Source organism: Pseudochaenichthys georgianus, chromosome 11, assembly GCF_902827115.2.
Source record: "Pseudochaenichthys georgianus chromosome 11, fPseGeo1.2, whole genome shotgun sequence".
NCBI classification, from domain to species: domain Eukaryota; kingdom Metazoa; phylum Chordata; class Actinopteri; order Perciformes; family Channichthyidae; genus Pseudochaenichthys; species Pseudochaenichthys georgianus.
The window spans coordinates 5,440,343-5,465,222 of NC_047513.1; the positions used below are offsets into that span (position 1 = coordinate 5,440,343).

A 24,880-nucleotide genomic window follows, 5' to 3' on the forward strand; every position below is an offset into this window, starting at 1 on the left:
ATTAGATTAATAGTAAGCAAATAAAAAAAACACCAGCAGTAATTAGTATATGATTTAAGTATTAGATTAATACGACATTTCAAATAATAAATGCACAAAACATAAAGCAGAGTAGTTATGAAATGTACACACCGGTACAGCCCTCCACTTAGAAATATAATATTCTGTATTTTGTCATAATCTCACTTTTTAATTTATATGCTTTGTAAATATTTCTCTTTATTTGTTAATATTAAATAGTTTTTGTAATTGTTCTATTTTTTCTCTTCACATTTATTTCCTTTTAAGGTGTTTATGTTGGTGTGACGACCCCTGCTTTGGGCTCCTGTGGTGTGTATGGCCCTTTAATGTTTCTCCTCTGCTTGTGCCCGCACTGATTGAGGACACCTGACGGCTCACCTTGTGGTGTAACCGGCAAGAGAGAAAGCCTGAGCTCCAAACTGTTTCAGAGAGAATCCTTGATATGGCATGATATGGCATTTCATCACGGCAGTATTTAGTTTATACAGTAGCTGCCGGGTCCCGCATGAGCTCAGCCCCCTCCTCTTTTAATTGTTATTTTGTTTAAGCTTTATACCCAAATCAGCACTTTTGAAACAGGAAGTGAAATAGAGGGATATGAGAAATGGCTAGAACGGGTGAACTGTTTGGTATTTTGGGCAAAACACTTCACAGACATGTTTTTTATATGAGACCTATCATGCTATTGCCTAAAAATAGCATGATAGGTCCACTTTAAGATGCATTACTGTGCATGTGTGTTCTGTGACAGTCGTACACAATCTGACCTCAGATCTGCTGCCCTCAGCCTTCCTTAGTGAGTTCCGATGCCTTGCTGGAGGGCACTTCAGCGACGAATGAGAAGACAAACAGAGCTTCAGCACAACCTGCAGAGTCAGAGGTAACACTCCTACATTTATTACATGAGTTTAAATTGCACATTATGTTCCACAATGCATACTGTATAATCAGTCCTTCCACATGACTGGCTGGAGTACATACACGTATCGGTGCACAGCTGCTGGTCCACAGGCGGCACGCAACACAGCATTCATTAAGAGGTTATACTTTGTTCATATGCTTCAAAATCTCTAGAGGAATACAAAACAACCAAATGTGTTCACCACAGGCCTGAACATCCCGTTAGAAAACATTACACGACGTGATATAAACATGAGATGATACAAAAACATTCAAGTTCATGTGTCTGAGAACATAGATTATTAATTAGTTATTATTTAGCACATGATTCAAACAGATATTGCTTCTTGTTCTGCTCGATAAATCTCTTCAAACTCCCTCGCGGCTTTTACAGTCAAACCAAAGACAAAGTTAAATATGGAATCCAACACTCATTACAATATTTTATAAACATTTCTGTTTCCAGTCCGTCTGAACTCAGAGGTTCCATTGTTTCCCAACATCCCTTATCATCTCCTGCACTTCATTCTCTTTTCATTGGAGGATGTGTGTCCTCGTCCCTCTGAAGATGAACACGTCTCCTCCCTGCATCACAATCAATATTACAACATTTTAGCGTTTAGGCATTTCTCAAACCTTTCTAGGCATTAACTCCTGCTGTCCTTCCTCCTGACGGAGTACTCTGCTAGCGTCAAAGCCAGTTGAGGGTTCACAGAAACAAAGTGTGGTGAGTCTGAAACCCCTCCCTCAGTCACTGATGGGTTAACTCTTCATGTTACTGTAAAGAGGAAATAAGGCAACAAATAAATACATATTTTCCCATTAGCAACACCAGAATGTTACTGCTCTTAAATGATTATACAATTGTGTGTAACGCTATAACTATAGTTGATATGTTTATGTAAACTAATAAGCAGTATTTCTCTCCTTTTGAATATGTAGTAATCAGGAATACTGGGGCAAAGCTACGCTTGAGATTCCATTTCAACATTCACTTATGGGACAATAAAACATCACGCATCAGCAGTAGTGTGGTAGAAATGTTATTTAAGCATCTATCAAAGGTTAGGCTTTGCTATTTAGGATAATCAAACAATAATTGCCGTGGACTCTACTTTGTTTTGATGCATTGTGGGATATTTTTAGAGCAAATTATAGTGCATACATATTACATAAAGTAGTGCCATTCTAAAATGTGAGTATTTAGAATGTAAGATTCTTGTATTTTAGGCAATTACTTTTGCCTAGGATCCCCAACATTTATTTTTATTTTCTGATTCAAATAATGAATAATTGTTGATCCATAAAAATAATATTCTGTTGCACCATTACAAAATGGAAATTGAAATAAGGAGTGAATAGGGGTTGGTTTCAGATGCAGCCAGCAAAAGGATCAATTGGATTCTCTGTATTTACAAAAAGCACCTTGAATATGAGCAGAGAGCTGGAGTGAGCGAGAAGCAGAGAGAGAGAGAGGGATTGCACATTTCAGAAAGACAAGGTCTGAGCTGTAGAAATCAATCAAACCTACTGAAGTGACTCGTGCTATATGCTAGGCAGACTGCACGCTCTTATTGTCTGATGGAGCAGAAACCTAAGAAGAGAAGCGTTACACAGATGGCTGGATCCAAATCAAGCGTCCTTAAGAGAAATAAGAGAAAAGATGGAGCGGAAAGAAAAGCAGAGATACAAAGAAGACCTTGGAAAACAAAGAGTAAAGCCCAAAACTGAAATGAGCAACTTCAGTTTCAGATCCTCCTTCAACCGGAACAAGACATCTGAAGATATTCCAGCATATTGAAAACCATCCGACGAGGGAACATTTGATTATAGAGCTACATCAGTTCTTCATGCAAAACACAGACACATATTCCCGTGGAGGTAGCAGTGGGCGCTGAGAAGTGTCCCAACATATTCCATGTACTGCTCTACAAGTTAGTTCAAAATAAAAAGGACACGAGCCTCAGGCTGTCTGATGAACATGACGTAGTGTTCCTGAACATGCTGCATGTTTCTACCGTCAGGATGGGACCCCCCACACCTGGATGTTTGTGTGATGGCAACTCACACCCCTCTGTGGACAAGAGGAGGCGGTCTAATAAAGAATATTATTATGAACCTGCTGAAGCTGATATTTGAACCAGCTGTAGTGTGCAGGTGTTGTGAGTACTTCCCATCCTGAGAGCCACGCAGGCAGCGTTCACAAAAGCTATTTGATCCGTGTCAAAAACTGGGACTTAATACACATTGGTTTCCAATGACAACCAAATCTTTTCATTTCTAAGAATAAATGAGCTTCTAATCTACACTATTGATTGCTCTTAACAACGGGGGACAAAGGTTCCAGTTGGTGGGTCTCAGGCTGAAGCGTTCTGCATCGGTAACTCCTCCCCCTTGATATGGATTCATATACTGAGGAGTCTGCCAATGTGGAGCACTGATCCGGTAAGTGGTGGCGTTTTCACCAATTAGAATGTGTTCACACAGCACTACACTGCATGCAAGAATCTAAGTTTACATGAGAAAAAGTTAGCTGGTGGCCCGGTTATTGACGAGGAAACTGTATTTAATTGAGTTTGTTGGCACACGTGTAATTAAAGTATTTGCTGACGAGAGAGCATGAATCCACGCTGAGACTCAGATTCATTTCCACCATGTCTTTGTGTTTAAGTAACTAATGGGGAAAATGTTTGCCGTCGTAATGATTGGATAAGAACAAAAACAGGCTGAATGTAGTTGAAGCGGTTTCGCAGCGTCCATTAAAGTGATGCATTTGTTCGTACTGGGGTGGGCTTTCCTTATCTGCCGAGGGGTCTGAGGACGGAGTGCTATGCTGTGCAGACCAAACAGACCTGCATCAGATATGTGATTGTGACTACATCATATATTTGTTTAAGTGCTTGAGACAGGCTCATCAATATTATTATTGAAAGTGTCTACTAACATCATGTGGACCCTCACAAATAAATAAAAGGTGGTTCCTTTTAAATAAAAGCTTGTTTTCTCACGGTGAAAAAGAAGAATGGATGCTGGGTCCCTGGAGCGCCTGTCCCTCAACATTTCAAATGTGTGAATTGAAATGGGAGAATACCCATTGTATTGACATGTTGACTGAGCAGACAGTGAACACAGCATGGTGTTGGGAAGAAGCTACAGGGGCTTGTGAACTGAATCTCATCAGCCAACACAAACAGCTTGCAATGCCTTACAGGCTGAAGAGGTGTGAACGCCGCCGGAGCAGGAAGACAGAGAAACATCCAGCTGTAAATACTTGTTCTTTTTTTAAAGTTGACAGCAGCAGGATCCAGTCTGTAAGTGTGCAGTGTAGTGGCTGGTTATGAAGACGGTGACACTGTGTCTATGCGGGGATGTGCTTTCTCTTTGTCCTCATCATCATCCAGGAAGAACAGCGGGAACATCCCCAAGATACAGCCGATGGACACTCCGATGGCTTTACCCTGCAGGAGGAGGAAATGATATCATCATAGAGTCAAAATAACCTTCACCCACAGACCTAGAATCCAATGGATGTATTACATGTCAGAACAGCCTGTTAGCATGCTATGCTACAGAGGAGAAGCACAGCATCAGCTCCAGAGACATGTTTCAGTGTGCAGAATAGAGTCACTTGCAGGGCTGCTAACTTTGAAGTTATCTCCACATGAGTTTCTGATAGCTTTGATCTTACTCCGCTTTTCAAATTCTCTCTTTTCGTACCTGTGGATTCTCCTTTTAAAACATTTCCTCTGATGTGCCTCACAGAAGAAACAAATCGGAGCACACGGCCTTTGAGGTTAAACTGCAACATCAGCCCTTCGACTCCAGCACGGGACCTTTGTTCCATGTTATCCCATTTAACACGACTTACTTGTTCCTCGTAGTCATCTCCTAACTGTTGGCTTTGTGTTGAAGTCATCAAATTAGAGATGCACATATTGCAATTGTCTTCTCAAATTTAGATTTTTCTTTCCACGTCAAAAATATATTCAGACAAATATTTGTATAACTATTTCTCATGGAACATTTTTAATTCAGTTAAAATACATGTGTTAGATGTTATTTAGCTGCTATAAATGAATCCGTTTCTCACCATGTGCGAGCTGACCCTGGTCTGCCACATGTCCGCCTGTTTGGGCGTCAGTTCTGGACCCTGCATCCCAAATTTGGTCGCCAGAACCTCCACATAACCTGCAAGACTGCATTCACACATATTTGGGTTAGTATATTTGTGTAGAGAGTTATTGACAAATCATGAACCATTCCAATCATTTCCCTCATTTGAAACCGTTTGCAGAAACTAAAGCTACCATTAAAATGTAGCTAAAAAAGGTCCTCAGGTTTAAGGTGGGAAACAAAGTTGTTCTCCTGGAAACAAAACAACAAAGTATAAAAATAAAATAAACTCAAGCATTAATATGTGTAAAGATCGAGCAGCAGATGAGATGAAAATGAAAAACTATAAGTAGTAACAACTCAAATCCCACCTGATTGAACAAGAGCACAAAGAAACCTCAGTTCTTTCTTTTAATGAAAATGCAGCAAACACAGACTGTACCTTGAAGCACCTTTCTTCAAAGACTTCACACATCTACCTTAACATATCACACATCAGAGCGTTCATAATGCTGCTCACCCGAGACCGGCCAGATCTGAAATCAGGTTCCCCCACGCAGCAGCTGCACAAACACAAAGAGGGAACACTCTGATGTTCTCTGATGAACACACGCATAGTGACGGATACATAATGCACATAACAATCACATGATAAATATAGAATTGACTGATTTGTGGGTATTGGCTTCGTAATATTGGCTGGCTTTGTCTTGTGGCAATTGCTTGATGTTTGGCTGTGTTAGCAAAGATAACCACTCGTTAGCTATTCTAATGGATTCATAAAAAAAAAAAGCAGGGGTAATGTTCGATCTGTCCACATATTCTAAAGTGGTGCATCAATTCATCCACTCTGAAACTGCTGGGGCGCTAAATCGCAAAAATACAGAAACTAGTATAATGGTGCTTTAGGAAATATTTGTAAGAACATCCTAATAGAGTGGTGCAGGAATGAGTCCTAAAGCCTGGATATGAGTTGGCATGTAAGCACTTCTGGGCTCGCTCATGAGGGTCTAGATTTTTTTAACGTGTTTTGGTTGGATGCCTGAAATAAGAAAAATGTCTTCACTTGTTGGCATAAATTAGTCAATCATTACTAATGTGGTGTAATTCATTTATAACTTGGCTTTTTATTTCTGCCGATTGCATTTACGCTTCAAAAATCCTAAAAGTGGTGATGCCAACAAAACATGCAAGTATCATAAACGTGTGTTTGCCATAGATCTTATTTTATATGATACTTAGAAATCTAATGAAAAAATACTATTGAGTTTTTGTTGTCAAGGGAGCCCTTGCTATGCTAGCTGCACCACTCTATTAGCTCGGGTTACACCGACTACTCGGTAACAATGAAAGGAGCCAGTTATGATGGTTCAGACATCCGATCAGGATGCATCCTGGATGACTATCTTGAGATGGTTTCCAAAGAAAGTCAAACCGGGAGGGGAGCTGGGAAATATCCCACCAGGCCTAGAAAAGCATCAGGGTCCCCCAGGAAGAGGGGACGTCTAAAGAGAAAAAGATGTCTGGCCTACTTGCATTAGTCTGTTGCCATTGTGCAGGTGCCTAAAAAAAGATTCAAGGAGTAATTGAAGTTTAATCTACAAATAAGTGGCTGATATTTAGGCTGTTATCCACCTCTAGAGCCTGTGTTGTCCCTGCAATGCCCACGTTTCAGCAACATTTAAGAAACTCACCCACACGAAGAAGTGCTTGTACCTAAAAATGTGCTGTGCCAAAGGGCCCACATAAATGCGTATATGCAAGAAGATGAAAAGCAGAGAGAGAGAGAAGTTCAAACAATAGACTGTGGCAGCACAATGCAAGAGGAGAGCAGTAGGAGTGAGAGAAGGTGTTTACATGTTCACAGATAAAAGAGCACCTTTGGAAACCCTCCAAGACACCAGTCAGCTCCTTTTCCTTCTGCCTTCACGTTAAGACTGTCAGCAGAACGAGCTTCAGATCGACAACGCTTGTGAATAATTCACGCTTGGATTTTCACAGTGGATGGCTGACAATGCGGTAGAAATTACATTTGTTCACGGTTAGTTCAACTTAAAGTGGACCTATCATGCTATATTTGAAAAATATATTGTTGGGCCATACCTATATAAAACATGTCTGTGAAGATCATGCATTTTAGCCATGCCTCATTTCGCTCTATTTGCTCTTTTCCAGCCCTGTTTTTGCAAGGGCTGATTCTGCTTTTGTGGCAGACTACAGCGCCACTTACAGGCCTGGCATATGTACTACAGCGTCTCCAGCGCTTTCGAGCGGTCTCTCATTCCCCTGATAGGTGGAGAGTTGCTCATATAGGAGGAGCACCCCTTTTCTGATGTCAGAAAAATTCAAATAATAATCAGTCCCGTTTTTAGAGATTTGGGTATGGAGGAAAAGAGGGTTGTGTTTTCTGACACTTGGTGAGTTCCCTGACACACCGGGGACACATATTCATGTATACTGTAAAAGACGTACAAAAGTGCATTTTGCATGATAGGTCCCCTTTAAGGCGTTACGTATGTGTTTGTTTTGAGTGGATCTCTGGAGGCACCAAAAGCAACGGTGCTTAGCGCTGGATGCTAGCAGAGTTTCCAGCAGGAACTAAAGCTCCAGATGGAAGTTTTCAGTCCAAGTTCCCTCAAAGAAGTGAGATGGAAAAGTGAAAGAGCGATACAATCTCACAACCTCATTTCACCAGCACCTCCGACTGATTGCATATGGCAGTAAAGTGCTGATGATCACGGGAGTCAGAGTTAAAAGCTAGAAAAGGTCTGCTCTCAAATCAGTCGTTGAGCATCACCGCAGGCTGGATGATGATGACACAAATATGAAGCAGCGCCGGAATGGATAAAGACGGGCTATTGATCTAGAGCCTTTTTTTCCCCATTTGCACTTTGCAGAGGAAATTGGAGCCAAGTATCCATGGAAACAGAATAATCTAGTGTTGAGCAAAAGGGAGAAGACGAGCACCAGTGCCTTTATGATTTTCACAGCCTAATAAAGACCTGACCTGAGACCCAGAACAGCAGCCATGATGGCAGCAGGCGGTGTGCAAGAAACTGCTGCGGTGCCCAGGAGAGCTGAGGAGTTTCAAGAAGATTCTTCAGTGCAACTTTATACAACTGGTGGCATCAGCCAGGCTTCAGAAGTAGAAACATGGCTCTAGTGATGGCTGATGGAAGAGGAGGCATCGCTTCTAGAATATACTGTGAATTACAGCCTGAAGTATGGAGCCACAGTGCATCTTGTGTGATAGATAGACATTCTGTGTCTAAATGTGTAATTCACCCATCACAACGTAACTGAATTGGGCTTAGTTTGACACAGATCTGAATAGTTCATAAATTACAACTGATGCTTTGTAACTTTACCCACCTAAACCAATACATGACGGGTAGCCTTAAGGATGAGTTTGCTGTACCCTAAGGCTAGGTACAGCAAACTATATTAATACAATTCATAAGCCACATATTTTTTGTTTACAAATCATTTTTTGCATTTGTGGAAAGTAATCACAGATGACACATTTAAAGACAGATTTGTGACCTGTTCACACACATAATACTGAGGCAAATCCACCTCCATACTGAATGAAAGCAATAGCAGGGGTTTATGGTGAACAACATGTTTTTAGAAAAGGTCACTTTTCAATGTTTTGAAGAGAAAACAAATATATTTGAGAAGATGGAACTAAAGAATGCTTGGCTTTTTTATTTAGAAATGACTTCAATTATTATCGATTAAATATTTTGACCAACATATGTATAAATGGAATTTGGGACAAGATAATAAACTCAATTTTAAATGTCACGGTGACCCGACTACAGATTCTCTACATGTTCTTACCAGCCATGGTGGAGATGCCGAGAGTGACTCCGATAGAGAGTTCAATCTGTGTTCCCTGGAGGAGAGGAGAGAGTGAGGGGGGGTCTCATCAGAGTCAGAGTTTTAGAAAGAATACAGGTAGACAGAAGAAGATACATCATTGACGGAGACTTGCATTTGTCAATCATGAAGGAAATGCATGACAGTCAAAAATAAGCTTCATCATTGTGTAAGTAAAAAAGGCACTTACTGCTGCGATCATGATGGCATTATCAAGGAAGCCAAATCCAATAAAGGGGATACAGTTGTGGAACAAAACTGCAGAGAAACAGGAAGAAGGATTAACACAGAACGTTGCCATCAGGGAACTGCAGAAATCATGTTCACCCTTCAGCTTAATGTGCCGTTTCTAACTCTAACACATGAGTTCACTTCAAACATATTTGAAGGAAATTGTGTTTAACTATTTTTAAAATCAGGAAGAGGATGACAGTTTTGATAACTTTTAAGTAAGTTTTGAAGAGGTCAAAGTCGTAAAGCCTTTTAGATTATTGAAGTGTTGAATTATATGTGGTCAATTAGGGGTGTTGAAAATAATCGTTTCTGCGATGCGGACCTGGACGATTCGGTTTCGATGCAGTGACGGAAGATAATCGGTTATAGAGTAGTAACGTTGCTTCCTGATTTTCCGGCCGCGGCTTTACTATAACGTTTTTTCTGTCACTTTAATATCAAATCGGTCGGTGACGCAGAGATCAGGGAACAGACGTGACAGCGGCACAGCAACACCAAACACGGAGCAGTCTGCTTTATCCACCAACACAAGAACACCAGTCCAGAACCCACAGCAGAAGGACCCGCTCCGAATCACTCCGTGTCGCTGCGGCTCAGAGACACAGACAGGGATTTATGTTTTTCAAAGATAATCGCGTTACAATCATGTCAGGTTTTTGTTGGATTTAATTAAGTCTTGGATTGCAGAGTATGAATGTCCTCTAGCAATTTTCAGACGATATATACGTGTGTAAAGTTTGTGAAGGCAGGAGGAAAAAAGCTTCCGCGATCACCGTCTCCTCTCCGTTCCTCCAAGCCCCGCCCCCTCCCTGAAAATAATGAGTGACAGGCTGATAGTGACCCGATATAAACTTTATTATTCACTTAATCACTAAGATATAATGAAGCTAACTTAGTCTCATGCATCCATGGGATTTATGTAACAGTAAGACAGAGAATGTAAGTGTGCACCCACATGCACTATTTTAGTTTGTATATGCTGTTGTAAATACTCCTGTTGTCTGCTGTGTTCAGACTCAAGTCCTGTGTGTGATGCCACATTCAGGACATTCAGTGTCCTTTTTTAACAGAAGACCGTGGCTAGAAGCTGCAGCTAGACTGCAGGAGCATTAGCTTTTTGTTTTTGAGGATGGAACAACTTCACACACGGAGGCTAGACCTATACAATTCATTTATTTTGGTTTATAAATTAATGTCAAGACATTTATGTTATTGATATCTGAAGCACTTTCTAAATAATAAAAAGAGAGTTCATATGTATTTACTGCATGTATGCATTGATGAAAAATAAGCCATGTGCAGTAATATAGAGAATTGAGGATGCAACGCATTGGTATGACTCGTGATGCATCGGGATATCGAACCGAAGACAGGATAATCGAATCGTGAGACCAGTGAAGATGCACAGCCCTATGGTCAATACATGCAAAGTATATGAATAAACAGAACAGACCGGCCTGAACAGTATTGCATACTTAATGAGAGGAAGTAGTAGAGTTTGGAGAATCAAAGCCAGCTGCTCTGTGAGCTTGGACTTATTGTCAGCGTGCAAACATGCTCACATTGAGATGTCTAGCAGGTTCATATCATGTTCACCATCTAAGCATATTAGCTTTAACTTTATCAGATAACAAGCCCTTAACAAAGTACAGCTGAGGCTGATATGACGAATGTCTGCATGCTTCTATTGTGGAAAAGAGTTTGTACAATGCTGTGGCTCTATGGTTTTTAATAGAGCATACAGGATAATATAGCATTTTATTTATTCTATCACTTATTAGTCTATGTTTATATTTATGGTTCCTGATATAGCATGTTTATTACATACACACTACACAAATAATACTTATACATCAATACTTTTATTTTGAAAGCCATATGAATATCCAATAATGAATTATAAGATTTAATCAGTTTACACAACAAATCCAACTCTTTTTGTTTCCGTTCTCTTCGTTTAGTAATCTCTAGGGCACGAGGATTTCACCCTTTTTAATAATGACCTACTCCACATGACCCCTGGTGGTCTCAATATTTTCCCCCTGTGGATAAATATTGTTTGAAAATAGCTTTTTTTAAGTCTGATGTTGAGGTCAGTTATTGAACCGAAGTTATCACCGAAGTTCAGACTTTACAGTACAAACTGGTATATGATAGAATGATATCTTATATATCTTAAAACTTAAAAAAGAGATCAACTACTCAAAGTGTTTAAGGAAAACAGAACTGCTGACATATAAATACTCATGGAGGAGTTTCAGGTTGCGGTTTATTTCCAAAACATAGATGATTGTGAGTGTGTGTGTCACATTTAATCTCACCATATTTGATCTGGGCCCTAGTCGGCGGCGAGGGCTCCTGGTTCTCTGAAAGGAAAAAACATCAAAACACATCAGACGTTTGCTCATTAACTGCTGAGGTTTCACTTTAAAAAGGCCCCTACACACCAGGCCGTCGATAGATGTGGGGCTGTCGATGAGCGTCGTGTTGCCCTACTCAGATTGGTGTGTCCCGCACCGTTGTGTCTTTTCGGCCGTGCCGACACCTTCCGCCCCCGATTCAACATGTCGAATCGGGGAGCTGTCGGCAAAAGAAATCACTCTGATTGGCTGTTCAGCTTAGTGAATCAGTGCATGAGAAGCGAAACGGAAGTGAAGAAGGTACACACAGAGGGCTATTATTTTTCATTTTCATCTCACCTGGACGCAAGAATTTATTTTACACCATGGCGATCTGAAATGAAGAAACCGAATACCAACTCAGTTGCCAGGTAATTTGCTGCCACACTTCCTGCATGAGGTGGACAATAGCTTCTTCAAGTATTTAATGGACAGGACCCTGGACGATGTGGCTATTTTTTTTTTATTGTAGGCCTATTACTTACTATTTTTATCTTATTGTATTTTAGTCGATTGTTTCCATTGTACAGTTCTACATTTGATAATACTTTTTACCGCTACTGCAAAATACAAAACTTTATTTCGTACCTTCAAACTACAGCCATTAGATATCACATTAGAATATGAATACAATTAGCTATACTACAATAAAAGTCAGACACAGATGTACATAATGATAAATCATTTGCATTTCAATGTTATGATGTTGTATATTAATATAATATTGGATTATAATTACTGATGCATGGAATGTGGTAGCAGCAGTACTTTAAGGTTGCCAGCCACAATGCTTAAATAGTTTATTTCTGCTTCAGAGAGCTGAAGTTTGTATCACGCAGTCCGTCTTCCGGTTGTTGCCTCGTTTGAATGACAAATACACACTAGCGCCGCCTGCTGGTAAGGAGAGTTATTGCCACTCACGCATGCGCAGTGCGTGCGTGCGTGCTACTTGGCTGTCGGCTGAAGTCTTTGCGGTGTGTTCCAGTGCGACTGTTGGCCAAGACGCAGGAGACGTGAGGCGACACAACAGTCGTGTTCCGTCGGGACGTGTCCTTTGGTGTCGGCTTGGTGTGTCAGGGGCCTTAAGCTGCAGCAGCAAGATGGAGACAGTTGGCTCATCTCTTCTCTAAAGTTCAACAATTCACACTTCCAGTGGATGCTCTACAGCAGGGGTTCCCAAACTTTTTCAGCATGAGACTCAAAACAGAAATGTTGTGGTCCTAAGGGACCCAAGCTCAAAAAATGTCATGATTTTCCATAATATCTACAGTTATAAACAAAGAATGCAACACACCATGAATTTAAAATGAAAATATTTATTTAATGATAAAAGTGCATCGCAGCAATTCGGTTTCTCACCATAGCAACCTTCTCTTTGAGCATGCCCAGAAAAAATAAGGATCAAAGCAGAAAGACGAAACCTGGGAAGTGCAGTCAAGTATATACAGTACAAATCTAATTTAAATTATACAATTATCAAAAGTGCAATATTAACTTTGTCACTAGCTCAAAAACTATGTACACACCATTTTAAACTATTTTAAATGAACAAAGAACAAACATGTTGTAAACAGAAAGGGACAAAACACTAACTATAGGAAGTGCAGTATACAGAACATCACAGGTGAAACCACATTTAAATTATCAGAAGTGCAACATTAAGTTTGTCACTAGATCAAATACTATGTACACACATTTTTTAAACACTTTTAAATGAACAGAGCTGTTGTAAAACACTCTGAGAGACAAAGAAACTCCAACACTTGGCAACTGATTAACTTTTTTTTGTGGAGGCTGACTTGATAGGATGCCCTCAGTGCCCCTCAGTTCCCTTTGAATGCCTGAAAATAACAGAGAAGATATTATCATTAACATTGCTGGGTTATTGGGTGATTTTTAACACGGCGTATTTTTAACACGGCGTACGCTGTATACCCAATGTGGACCTGGCAACCGCATTTATAGCGCATTAGATTAGTTACTTGTTAGACGCTTTTATCCAAAGCGACTTACATACTCAATACTGTGAGGAATCCCCACAGAGGGTTTTTGACAGGGTTGTTGCACAAAAGATCCGAGCGTGCACAGAAGAAATCTGAGAGCAGACATTTCACGAGCGCACAGAAACAGCCTGAGTGCGAGGAGAAGGTTTTAAGCTGGAACACAGGAAATCTGTAAGCAGCAATATATCCGAGTGCAAGCTACAGTTTGAGCAGAAGCAAAGCAAATCTAAGTGCAAGCAGGCACTATTTGAGTGCGAGGACAGGGTTTGAGGGAAAGAAATACATATTCTGAACGTGAAATCAATAAAGTATGTTCTCAAATTTAAAGAACAAGCTCTTGAATAAAGATAGGGAATAACCCCCAAGACGACTGCAGCAGTCACGTCCGTGCGGCTGATACTTTCTCTCGCTTTCCTTCTCATACTGCCTGTCACTTTCCCTCTAATCTTCCTGTGGTTATTGTTTCTCTGTTTTTCTCCCGGCCGTTTTAAAAACATTTCAGGCAAGTAAAAGTTGAAACACCGCTCTGTGCCGCTGCAGAATGTAGTGGACTCGCGGGACTCTGCATTTCATCCAACTTTGCATTAACGAAACAATTTCACAACAGACCCTGACAAGCTCACAAACACACAAAACAAATGATTAAAATGAGTGACTTACTTTTCCGCCGTCAAAACACTGCTTCTTGAAAGACTCTTCTTTGCAGATGAAAAAATCCTTCGATTTGTCCCGATGCACGTCTGTCCAATTTATTCATTTTCAAGCTTTCGTTACTGAGCACCTCTCCACATAAAACACACTGAGGCCGCTCCTCTCCATTTCTAACAGCTTTTGTGAAGCCAACGTTTAAAAACTCCTCTTTGTATCGTCTTTTTGCCATCATGTACGATCGGGATTAATCAACAGACAATAAACAGACGGCGCGAAAACTTTTGCGGGGGACGCGTCAGAGCTGATACAAATACAATCTTTTATTTTTAGTTTATTTGTATTTAGAAAATTAAATCATTCAATATACAATGCTATATTGCATAATTTCATTTTCAAAATAAAAAATAAAAAAATAATTAAAAAGATTGTATTTGCAACGCAGCCATCAGCTCTGACGCTGTGTGTGTGTGTAGCAATGCATTTAACTGGCGACCCAATCAAAACGGGGTCGCGACCCTGAGTTTGGGAAAGGCTGCTCTACAGTAATTACCAAGCTTCTTCAAAACCACACCAGATGTGTTTTACAGTTCAGGATTTGACTTTTAGTTATGGCGTCCCCATTATGCAATGAGTGTTTATTTAAATGCCAGAAGAGGGATTACGATCATATTTCATTCAAATACAAAATGTGTTTCTCAGCAAGCAAAGATATCTTAAAAAGCTGAGCAAACCATGAATTTGAAGGCATTTCTTGAAAGGAAATGATCCTCTAATTGTAGAGCACTGTAAGGAGTTGGGTCAGAGAAGTAATCCCTTGCTCCTCTGCTCTGACTGCTTCTACTGCAGCATATTCAATCTTTCTCTGTGTTCCCGTCTTTGTGCCAGGGGCACATTTGTTCTCTTACACACACTCACACACACACTCACAACAGTGTGAGACACTCATCACTGCAGAGAACAAAACGATCCAAACTGTGAGTCGAGGTTGATAACGCTCATGGTCACAAATGCAATAAAACCCTTACAAGTGATATCAGCAATTTATCAACATCCTGCGAATAAATGTAAAATCAATCTGCAGAAATGCAAATATTCTTCTACTGATGTTATTACTTGTTGTAGTACGGTCCAAAGTGTGAGTAGATGTTGATAACGCTCATGGTCACAAATGCAATAAAACCTTTAAAGGTCATATCAGCAGTTTATGAACAAAATCCGGCGAATACATATAAAATGAATCTGCAGAAATGAAAAGATTCTTCTACTGTTTTTATTACCTTTTGCAGTTTGTTTTGTGTTTGTTAGTTTTAACATCACAACAATAATATAATAGTGCCGATTCTTTACTTAAATGTTTTTTTAATTCTTCAAAAGCATTCTCTAAAGATAGAAATAGAGCTGAAGTGGAAGTCTTTCACTGGACCACCTGAGACTGTAGCCCCGTGTGTGCTGCAGCGCGGCCTCACTGCCAACAGATGAGGCTGCGCTTCTTATTTAACCTGCTCTGTCTGAAAGGGACCTTAGAGCAGAGCTCTTCCAACATGGCTGCCTGACCGGGGCACAGTATTTACCAGTGCATGACATTAAGGATTGCAGATGGCCCTGAGCCCAATGGAGATTGCCCTGAAAAATGCTCGCGGACGAAATGACGCACGAAGGGTTTGGGGGGCCTCCCCTAGAACATTTAGATGTTTGCAGGTCTTAGATGCTGTCTGGTGCATTCTCTAGACTGAATTATAAGATGAACCACCACAATATTATATTGTTCAATTTTATTCTTTGTTTGTGTTTGCTCGCTTGCATGCCCTGCATAGCTATAAGAAATACTTAAGTTGTTGATCAAGACACTTTCCATCTGATGAAGGCAAATGCCTTCCCAGATGTAAAAAAGTAGAAAACATTACATTCAGTTATAACTGCCAAAACAAACATTATTTACACTATTATGGCCCCTATTAAAAATGTTTGTAATGTTATCTACTGTAAGTTGGTTGAACAATGCCTCCTCATCCGGAAGTTGACCGAGCAGACCCGAGCAGCAGTCGATAGGAGCCGAGCGCATCCGCGAAGCACACAAAATGGCGACGTCAGAGTTCCCGTTAGCCGGCAAGTCAAAATGTCCGGTCAAAATAATTTCCCTTTAGAGCAATACCGCTTCAGTTGCGCCACTTATGTGACAGACAAGAAGAGTATGTGACAGACAAGAATAGTCAACTCTAATGTCTAACACTTAATGTGGAGAAAGAGATGTCCTGTATGGGTTGATTGTGCGTTGATCTGTTGGTAATGCCTCGGGGTTCCGGTGGGCATGTAAACAAATGCATAATGCTGCGCTATAGTTTGCGGCCTCACCCGGTTGCATAGCGACACTTATTGTTTAGGTGTCTTTTAATAAGCAGGCAGTCATATCATTAGCTAGAACTAGCTGGATCTGATCGATATGGACATAAACGCGACTGAAGTCTAATCTGACGGGAGAGAGAGAGAGATCAGCTGCTGCTGACGAGTCGACACGCAGCTCTGCATAATCACATGCAGCGGTGAGCGGACAAAACACACACTTCAGGTTAGAATATCACACGTAGCTATTTTAATTACCTCTCAAACTACGTAAACTAGTTATAGATATGTTTAGTTTTACTGTCGGGTCACTCATTACTGGATCCGCGAGCTGCATGATACTGGCATAATAGATTGCCCGGTCGGGCCACCAGCAGGTGAGGCTTCATTGCCCGAGCTAAATGCTAGATGGCCCCGGGCCATCGGGCAGTCCTTAATGTCGAGCCCTGGTTACAGTCAAATGGAAGTCTCAATAACTCACTCCATCTGCTATCAGAGGCCCACAATGCTGCAGGGTTTACAAAAGTGTTCTCCTGTTGGAGCCTGAGACAAACATCAAGGAACAACTAGAGAAAACACTATTTTTGTTTTTAAAAGAGGATTTGATATAATAACTTTTTGGATGCAAGTTTTGATTTGAATTGCAATCAGGCATTACACTAGCAGGGGGCAGGACTCAATGTAAAGTACATGAGCATTATCAGAGGATCACATATGAAAGCAGCTTTAATCAATATTCTTTATAATAAATTCATAAAAAAGACATTTGAAAGAGTTTGCAAATAGTAATGAACCTACATATAGTCATTAGCTGAATCTGCAGCTCCCTTTGGACATACGGAGCTTTATTGTTAATCATTGTTTAATCTGGCTGACTCAGTGGGCTCATAGGGACATTATCGTCTGCAGCACTACGCTGTTTTCAGAAGCGCAGTCAAAAGCCCCTGTGCTCTACTTACTGAGCAGGGAAAAGCACACGCACAGTTAGAGACTAGCTGGGGAAACAGTGGAGAATGTAGCAGCTAAAGAGACGGGTGTTTCACTTTTCAAAGGAGCTCAAAGAGAGACAATATCGGACTTTGCATTCATCAGCTGGACACAAACAAAAGTCATTATGATTATCTTGCTCCATAACTGCTGGATGTGTTTGGAAGCATCATTTTTGTTTGTTTTTTATTAAAAAGGGACCCTATCATGCTTTTTGAAGTTTCCCTTTCCTGTAGTTATCCAAGTTGTTTCTGCATGCAAATGGTCTGCAAAAGCTACACTCCCTGTGTTCCTCTCCCCTACTGCATCACTTTATAATGAATGACATCACTATGTTACACTCACTCTTCTATTGGCTAGTGCTCGTAGCGCTCTGTTTTAATCAACCACAACAGAGCCGGCCAGCTAACCAATCAGAGCAGTTTCAGACATAGGGTGAAAAGAGGTGCTGCAGCACAGGCAGTATGAGAAAAGAGGAGCATGGAGACATGTCCCAGTAGAGACACTACATACTGATATACACCTGATAACAAGCATTACAGTACATGTCTTCTGTGGCTTAAAAGTGTATGGTCTGCCATTCCTATTTTTACAATATGCTTCAACAGCCAACAAGTGGCACAAAAAAACGATATTGCAGGGTAAAAATATAAGCATGTATACAAAGGAAAATATGCGCTAAAGATCTAAAGCTGATTAAGTTGGAAAAATAAAAACCTCCTAGATTTGGGTTATATAAAGGGCACGTTCAAGTGTGAAAGACATTTTATAATAATAGGTTCTTTGAATCTTTATTCTTCCCCTTATTATTATTTCAGCAAATACTTTGGCTCTCCATAAGTTCAGCTTACTTTCAGCTACAGAAACCATTCAAATATTAAACTATTCAGCCTTTTCAGGAATCGATGGGAAACCTTCAACTTTTTAAAAATATGTTATACTTTTTGAAATATTCAGGTTTTTAAACTCTTTTTTTAACATGGAAGTCAATGGGACGACTCTTCAAATCCTCTTTTCCTACACCTTACACCAAATGCTTCTCCTTCCACATACTTTCAGCTTGAGACTAGGGGTGCAACAACTAATCGATTTAATCGATTACCAAATTAGTTGCCAACTAATTAAGTCGTCGATTCGTTGGTGACGTCATCACGTGTGTTTTACGCACCGTTAAACTCCAACGTTATTGGTCTTTTTATCAGTACTGGAGAAATGTAAAAAATATATGTCATGTATTATTACTACATAAGCATTATATCGCAGTCTTAGTGTCGCCAACTCGTTTCTAATAAGCAAAAAGACAAACAAATGCGTCTATGATATATTTTCAATCTTTCCAATCCAGAAGAGAGATCTTTCTCTCCCCCGTCTGTGTGCGAGGGGGCGGGGCAGTTTACACACGCGCGGCTGCTACATGCAGCAACACACTGCGGAGATGGTGGAGTGAACGCGCTCCGAGGTGTGGTTAAACTTTACCCGTCTCCAGGGGCGGACTGGGAGGAAAAAGTGGCCCGGGGATTAATTGACAGACAGGCCCACTTAATGCGCGGCATTTATCGGCCGGCCGGCGACGAAAGTATGTTACTTAACAAAAAACCCTATGCATTTAATGTTATTTTGGACCATTATTCATATAGTAATCACATTGAGCCCTTGAGTTGCCTAGAACAAAATAGTTAAAGCATATATTTAGTTCTTTTAATGTTAACAGATGATTGATGCAATAACATTTGGACCCAATTTGCCTGACTTGACGCATGGAATAAAACATGGGCGTAGGAAGCATCCTCAATGTGGGTGAGACAATTTAACTGGGGGTGTGGGCAGGTGGTGGACCTCACCTCCTCTAGGGGGGTCCGGGGGCATGCTCCCAGCATACACACGGTTTGATTGGCTAGCGCTTGTACTGGCAGATTTGCATAAACGGGATTTCATTGGCTGACGCCTCCATCGAGGCGTCAAAAGTTGAACATTGCTCAACTTTTGAAGCCAGCAACGCTCCACGTCGCTTCCTAAAATGCAGTTTGGCTAAAAGTGACCCCATTCAAAGTGAATGGGCAGAAGCGTTGGAAGCTTCAACGCACGCCGCTGTGTGGACGGGCCGTTAGGTTTCAAAACAAACGGGCAGCAGCATCGTGCTCAGACTCACACCGCTCTGACTGAACAGTCTCTGTGGAAAGGTCAGGCTCTATTTCAGGACACAGGGGTGCAAGGTTTCTTACAATATTCTTACTATATAAATAAACTTGCCTTGCCTTACAAACCAGGCCAGGAAAACCTCCTGCTCTCCATTGAACACAGCGCCTCATGCTACATAAAAATGCACCTGTTACTTGTATTACTTCACCCACCTTATTGTTTAATAATAGAACATGGTCCTCACTATATTGGCTCATCTTCTTTTTATGCAGCCACTCAAAAAGAGTAGGTCTGCAACCAAAGACATATCTTCATTACCAATTGACTTTAAAAATAAATAAAATATTATATATAAAATTGACATACATTTTTTTTACAGCACACTGTAAAATATGCCAAGTACAAGCTGAGGCCATCAAACCCATTTTGATTTGTCAAGGCCACAGTTTAAATCCAAAAATATTGACTGTGTAATGTATTATAATTCAAAACTAGGAAGAGCAATACATTGTTGAATCTGGAGGAATCAAGTGTTCAACATTTGTGCCTAAAAGATCACAACTTATAGACCAATCAGTTTCTAAAGTAAAACATTTAAATTAAGTCCATTCCCCTTTCTTTCTATATGCCTTTTTCTTGCGATTAAAACTATTATTTAAAAAAGTCTATGGTAAAAGGTTCAAGCATCCTTTCTCTCTACAAATCAGATCGACTCGACTATCAAAGAGATGTGTGTCTTTAGTTCCACATGGTGGTCTGGTGCTTCCTTCATCTCCATGAAGAATGCTCAATGAGCTAAAGATACTAGGCAACACATTCCTTTACACTCCGTGACACTGGACCTGGGTGCAGGAAAATGTTACTTATTACAACTCTTAACATCTTCTGAACCAACTGAACGCCCCAAACAGTCACAGAAACTTGAAGACCTGCAGCCTACAAAGTAAATGTCGAGTTGATTACTGAATTCAGTCAGACTGCTACATTGTACCTCATTAAGCTTAAAGGTCCCATGTCATGCTTTTCCGGTTATTACCCGTCTCCTTGTGTGTTATGAAGATTTGTATGCATGTAAACGGTCTGCAGAGTCAAACACTCAAAGTACACCCTGTCGCGAGTAAAACTCCAACACATTTTCCATTGTTTTCTTCCTGGGTTCTCTGACGTGTCAATACCCAAATCAACAACAAATGACCGCTCTCGCTAAGCGGTCCTACGACGCGGGTTATCAAGTGGATCGCTCAAGCCAGCCGTGTCCCATCTAGTTAGGTGCACGTTCACATAAAGGGGCGGGGTTAGCAACATTTGACCAATCACAAACATGGAGAAGCGCACTGACAGCGCAGAATTATACTTCCTGAATGAAAAGTCAACTATAATATTAGTCAAATATGAAGAAGTTAAACTTTAAACATCCATGACTTAAACACTTTATCCAGGATCAAAGCCTCAGAGCTGCACCTGCAAGGTGAATACAGCTGGTAAAAGAAAAAGTGCTTGAATGCGTACATTAACAGGTTTATGATATCACTGCCCCGTCTAAGACACGATCTGACTTTAATTACATTTGACTCGAGTGTTTCGTCAACTTAATGTGTTGCTTAAAATAATACTTCTGCATACAGTATGTGACACTGAGTGTTGCACGGCCAGATACGGCTCAAGAAGCTGACTCCGATAAGGAAATATATACATTATGATGTGATATGAATGATGGGACACATCGACGTCTGCACTCAGTGCCGCGGACTGATTAATCAATTATTATTCGCCAGGGCTGCCGAATAATCGATTTTGATCATGGTCAGTTTCTGGCAACCCTAGTTTCCGCACAGTTTGGCTTTATGAAGCAGGCACGCAAACGGTTACGTCATGATGCAAACGATGACGCAATGACGCAGCACCAGTCGGACTCTGGGCGGTGTGAAAAGAGCCGGAGCAAAACCGAAGAACCGGTTCTGAACCTGAAAAGCTCTAGCACGGAGCTTGAACCGGAGTTGCATTGGTGTGAATGAGGTATATGAGAGCTGGTCACAGGGATGCGTTCAAATTTAGTCAGTAATTTGAGGAACTGTCGAAATGGCGAACGCAGATAAAGTTGAGCTCGAACATCCTCCAGCATCATTGAAGTCTCCGATTTGGGAACATTTTGGTTTCGCAGTTACGTACAAGGATGACGAACAAAGACAGGTGGACCGAACCAAAGCTGTTTGTCGGCATTGTTCAACTAAAATTGGTTACGCGGCTGGCAATACATCAAACTTGCACACTCATTTGAAAAGGCATCACCCGAACATGAATATCACCGGTACCAAAAGAAAAAAGACCGAAGTGCAAACCCAACCCCCACTAGCATTTAAGCCTCCACCACTCGCAAAAAGTTTAGACCGAGCCAAAGCTATTACAAACGGCAAATATCCTTATGTTGCCATGTTAGCAAAGCGCTACCTGGCTGTATCTGCTACCTCTGTCCCTAGCGAGAGTGTGTTCTCCACAGCAGGAGACATTGTTAGTGCCAGCAGATCTGCCCTTTCGGCAAGCAATGTGGACAAGTTAATTTTTCTTTAAAAAAACATGAAAATACAAGCAAGTCATAATGTCAAACTGGCTGCTTAGGTACTATTACCTTACTTACCTTTAGTAACAGTGACAAGTGTGGGAACTGTGGAGGTAAGGGAAATGTAGAACATGTTTTATTAAATTGTGTCACCCATAAAGCTGAAAGAGAAAAACTAAAGGATAGAGGCAGAGAGGGAGTGTGGTTGGTATTCTGGGAACAGAAGGAGAAGGAGTGAGAGCTACCAAAAAGGCACGGTTTACCTTTCTGAGAGAAACTGGGATAGGTAAAATAATCTAAAAGTAGGTTAGAATAAATTATGGATGATTGTTTTGTTTTGTGGTTTCTTATTTTAGTTTTCGTTATTTTGTTTATTAGAGATGGAATGACATGGTGATACACACTCATGTACAGTAGGTGGCGGTATGCAACTAAAAGCTGTTTGCGATCCGCCATTAAAAAAGAGAAGAACGGTCCATTAACTGCGGTCCATTAACTGCGGTCCAGAAACTGCAGTCTTCAGCTTTATACTATTGCTCCCGCCCGGAAAATCTTCAGTGTTGATTGACACTTCAGTAATAGCCTATCAGATAGCGTTGTGGGCGGGACATTGCTCGTGTACACAGAGTGGTGACTGCAGCCAGAGAAACGGCCGCATCAGAGGCAAAGTTGTAACGGCAATTTGATTTTTAAAAAAAAAACAGATGCGATAATCGGTCAAATGCGGAATATCGGCCAGGCCGATTAGCGGTCGACCCCTAGTGAATACACATACTACACATTGCTATCCTGGCTCCAAAATGGTGGAATGAGCTCCCCATTGACATCAGGACAGCAAATAGCTTGCACATCTTCCGGCGCAGACTGAAAACTCATTTCTTTCGACTCCACTTCGAGCAATAGATTTACTAACAAAGAACTGCTAACAGAGCACTTATATACTAATAAAAGGACCGGCTTATCTATAACCAGTTGAGTAGCATTTGAAATGTTTGGCTCTATGAAACCTGATGTACTGATATGATTCTGTTTTCTTCAAGGTTGTGTCTTCCTGGTCGAATGTACTTATTGTAATTCGCTTTGGATAAAAGTGTCAGCTAAATGCAATGTAATGTAATAACATACTATACAGAGGCAGTATGAGAAACCAATGTGATTTTGGAAAATTGCACAATTTAAATCTATTCTAGTAGACCTCAACAATGGAAATATGATCAGTAGAAATGGCCATGGCACGGGACCTTTAAACAAACATTTGGAGATGCCTCAATTGATATTTGGTTTTGTGATATTGCTGAAACATGGTCACAATGTTTGAGCAAACATTAAAGATCTCCTATCATGCTATTTTTAGGCATATATTATGGGTCTCAGATGTATACAAATATTAAACACATCTATGATGATGTGTTTTGCTCAAAATACTTAACAGATCACCCATTCTAGCCGTGTCTCATACCCTCTATTTTAGGCCTGTTAGAGAAGTGCAGATTCTGGGTCCTTAGCTTTTATAAAAAAAAAAATTTAAAAAAAAGAGGGGGGGGGGGGGGAGCTTGTGCCTGCTCAGAATTCTACCCAGATACAGCTAAATGCTGCTGTGATGAAACGCCACATCATGTTCAAAACCACATCAAGGATTGTTTCTGAAACAGTATGGAGCTCAAACGCTTTTTCTCTTGCGGGTTTACCACAAAGTGAGTTCCTTTTTTATCTCCTGTTTTTTTTACACATGCTCTCTCCAGTACAGGTTAACGTGTTAGCGATGCTTGCTAATGTAAACACAGATCATATTACTTCCAAAACACGTTGGGCATTGTTTCTGATAGCGACATTTCTGATCGGGCAGTGGGTGTAAAGCCAGCCCACATTTCAGATATTACATCATATCGGACTCAAATCTGGATTCGCGCCGGTGTTCCCCCGTTTTTAGAGATTTGGGTACGGAGGAAAAGAGAGAGGGTTTTGTTTTCTGACACTTTGTGAGTTCCCTTACACACTGTGGACACATATCTATTAGGGATGCTCCGATCGATCGGCCGCCGATCGATATCGGCCGATAATCACTCTCTGCCGATCGATCAGTGCTCTCTAAAAATGCCGATCGCGAGAGCCGATCGCATGACGTAAAATACATGACACTTTTCTCTGTGCGTGGCAAAACAAGCTCGCCAAAATGGCTTCACCAGTCTGGCAGTATTTTAGGTGTCCGAAAAAGACAATAAAATAGCGCTATGCAACGTGTGTGAAGCAGAAATCCTGCAGCTCCACCCGCTGTGACGGACCGGTGAGCGGAGCGAAGCACACACCAAGAGTTAGACCTAACACACTTAGCTACTTTATCTAGCTCTGGAACTAGCTAAACTAGTTATACATATATTTATTCTTCACTGTCGGGTCACTCGTTACTGGATCAGTGAGCCGCATGAGATACTGACAGGCTGTCAGGAGAGAGAGAGAGAGAGGAAAAGAGAGCGCTTCCACTCATTTCTCCCGTGTTATTATCCAAAGTTAATGTAAACTTGAATAATGCACTTAATTTGAATGTAATAATTATGTTGGTTGTTGTTTGTGGAAGCGCCAGTGAATGAGCCCCATTAACTGAGTTTTAAACATCACTTTAAATGGAAGATCCCCAAGATCGCCCACTCGATCGG

General features: G+C 40.8%; 1 protein-coding gene across 2 annotated transcripts in view; it reads right to left on the minus strand.

Annotated features, from left to right (window-relative positions):
• Nucleotides 1-890: 890 nt before the first annotated feature.
• Nucleotides 891-24,880, minus strand: part of tmem65 (transmembrane protein 65) — a 49,064-nt gene continuing 25,074 nt past the window's right edge. Inside the window, exons 2-8 of one of the 2 annotated variants that reach the window (XR_004553082.1) lie at nucleotides 11,472-11,516; nucleotides 9,107-9,174; nucleotides 8,878-8,932; nucleotides 5,555-5,597; nucleotides 5,012-5,117; nucleotides 4,193-4,379; nucleotides 891-1,506 (exon numbers count right to left, since the gene is read on the minus strand). Coding sequence is in view for 1 of the 2 variants with exons in the window: in XM_034094807.1 (XP_033950698.1) it covers nucleotides 4,257-4,379; nucleotides 5,012-5,117; nucleotides 5,555-5,597; nucleotides 8,878-8,932; nucleotides 9,107-9,174; nucleotides 11,472-11,516 (440 nt within the window). In the remaining variant the exon portion in view is untranslated. Of the gene's footprint in view, nucleotides 4,380-5,011; nucleotides 5,118-5,554; nucleotides 5,598-8,877; nucleotides 8,933-9,106; nucleotides 9,175-11,471; nucleotides 11,517-24,880 lie in introns of both variants that reach the window. The other variant, XM_034094807.1, reaches the window with a different exon arrangement.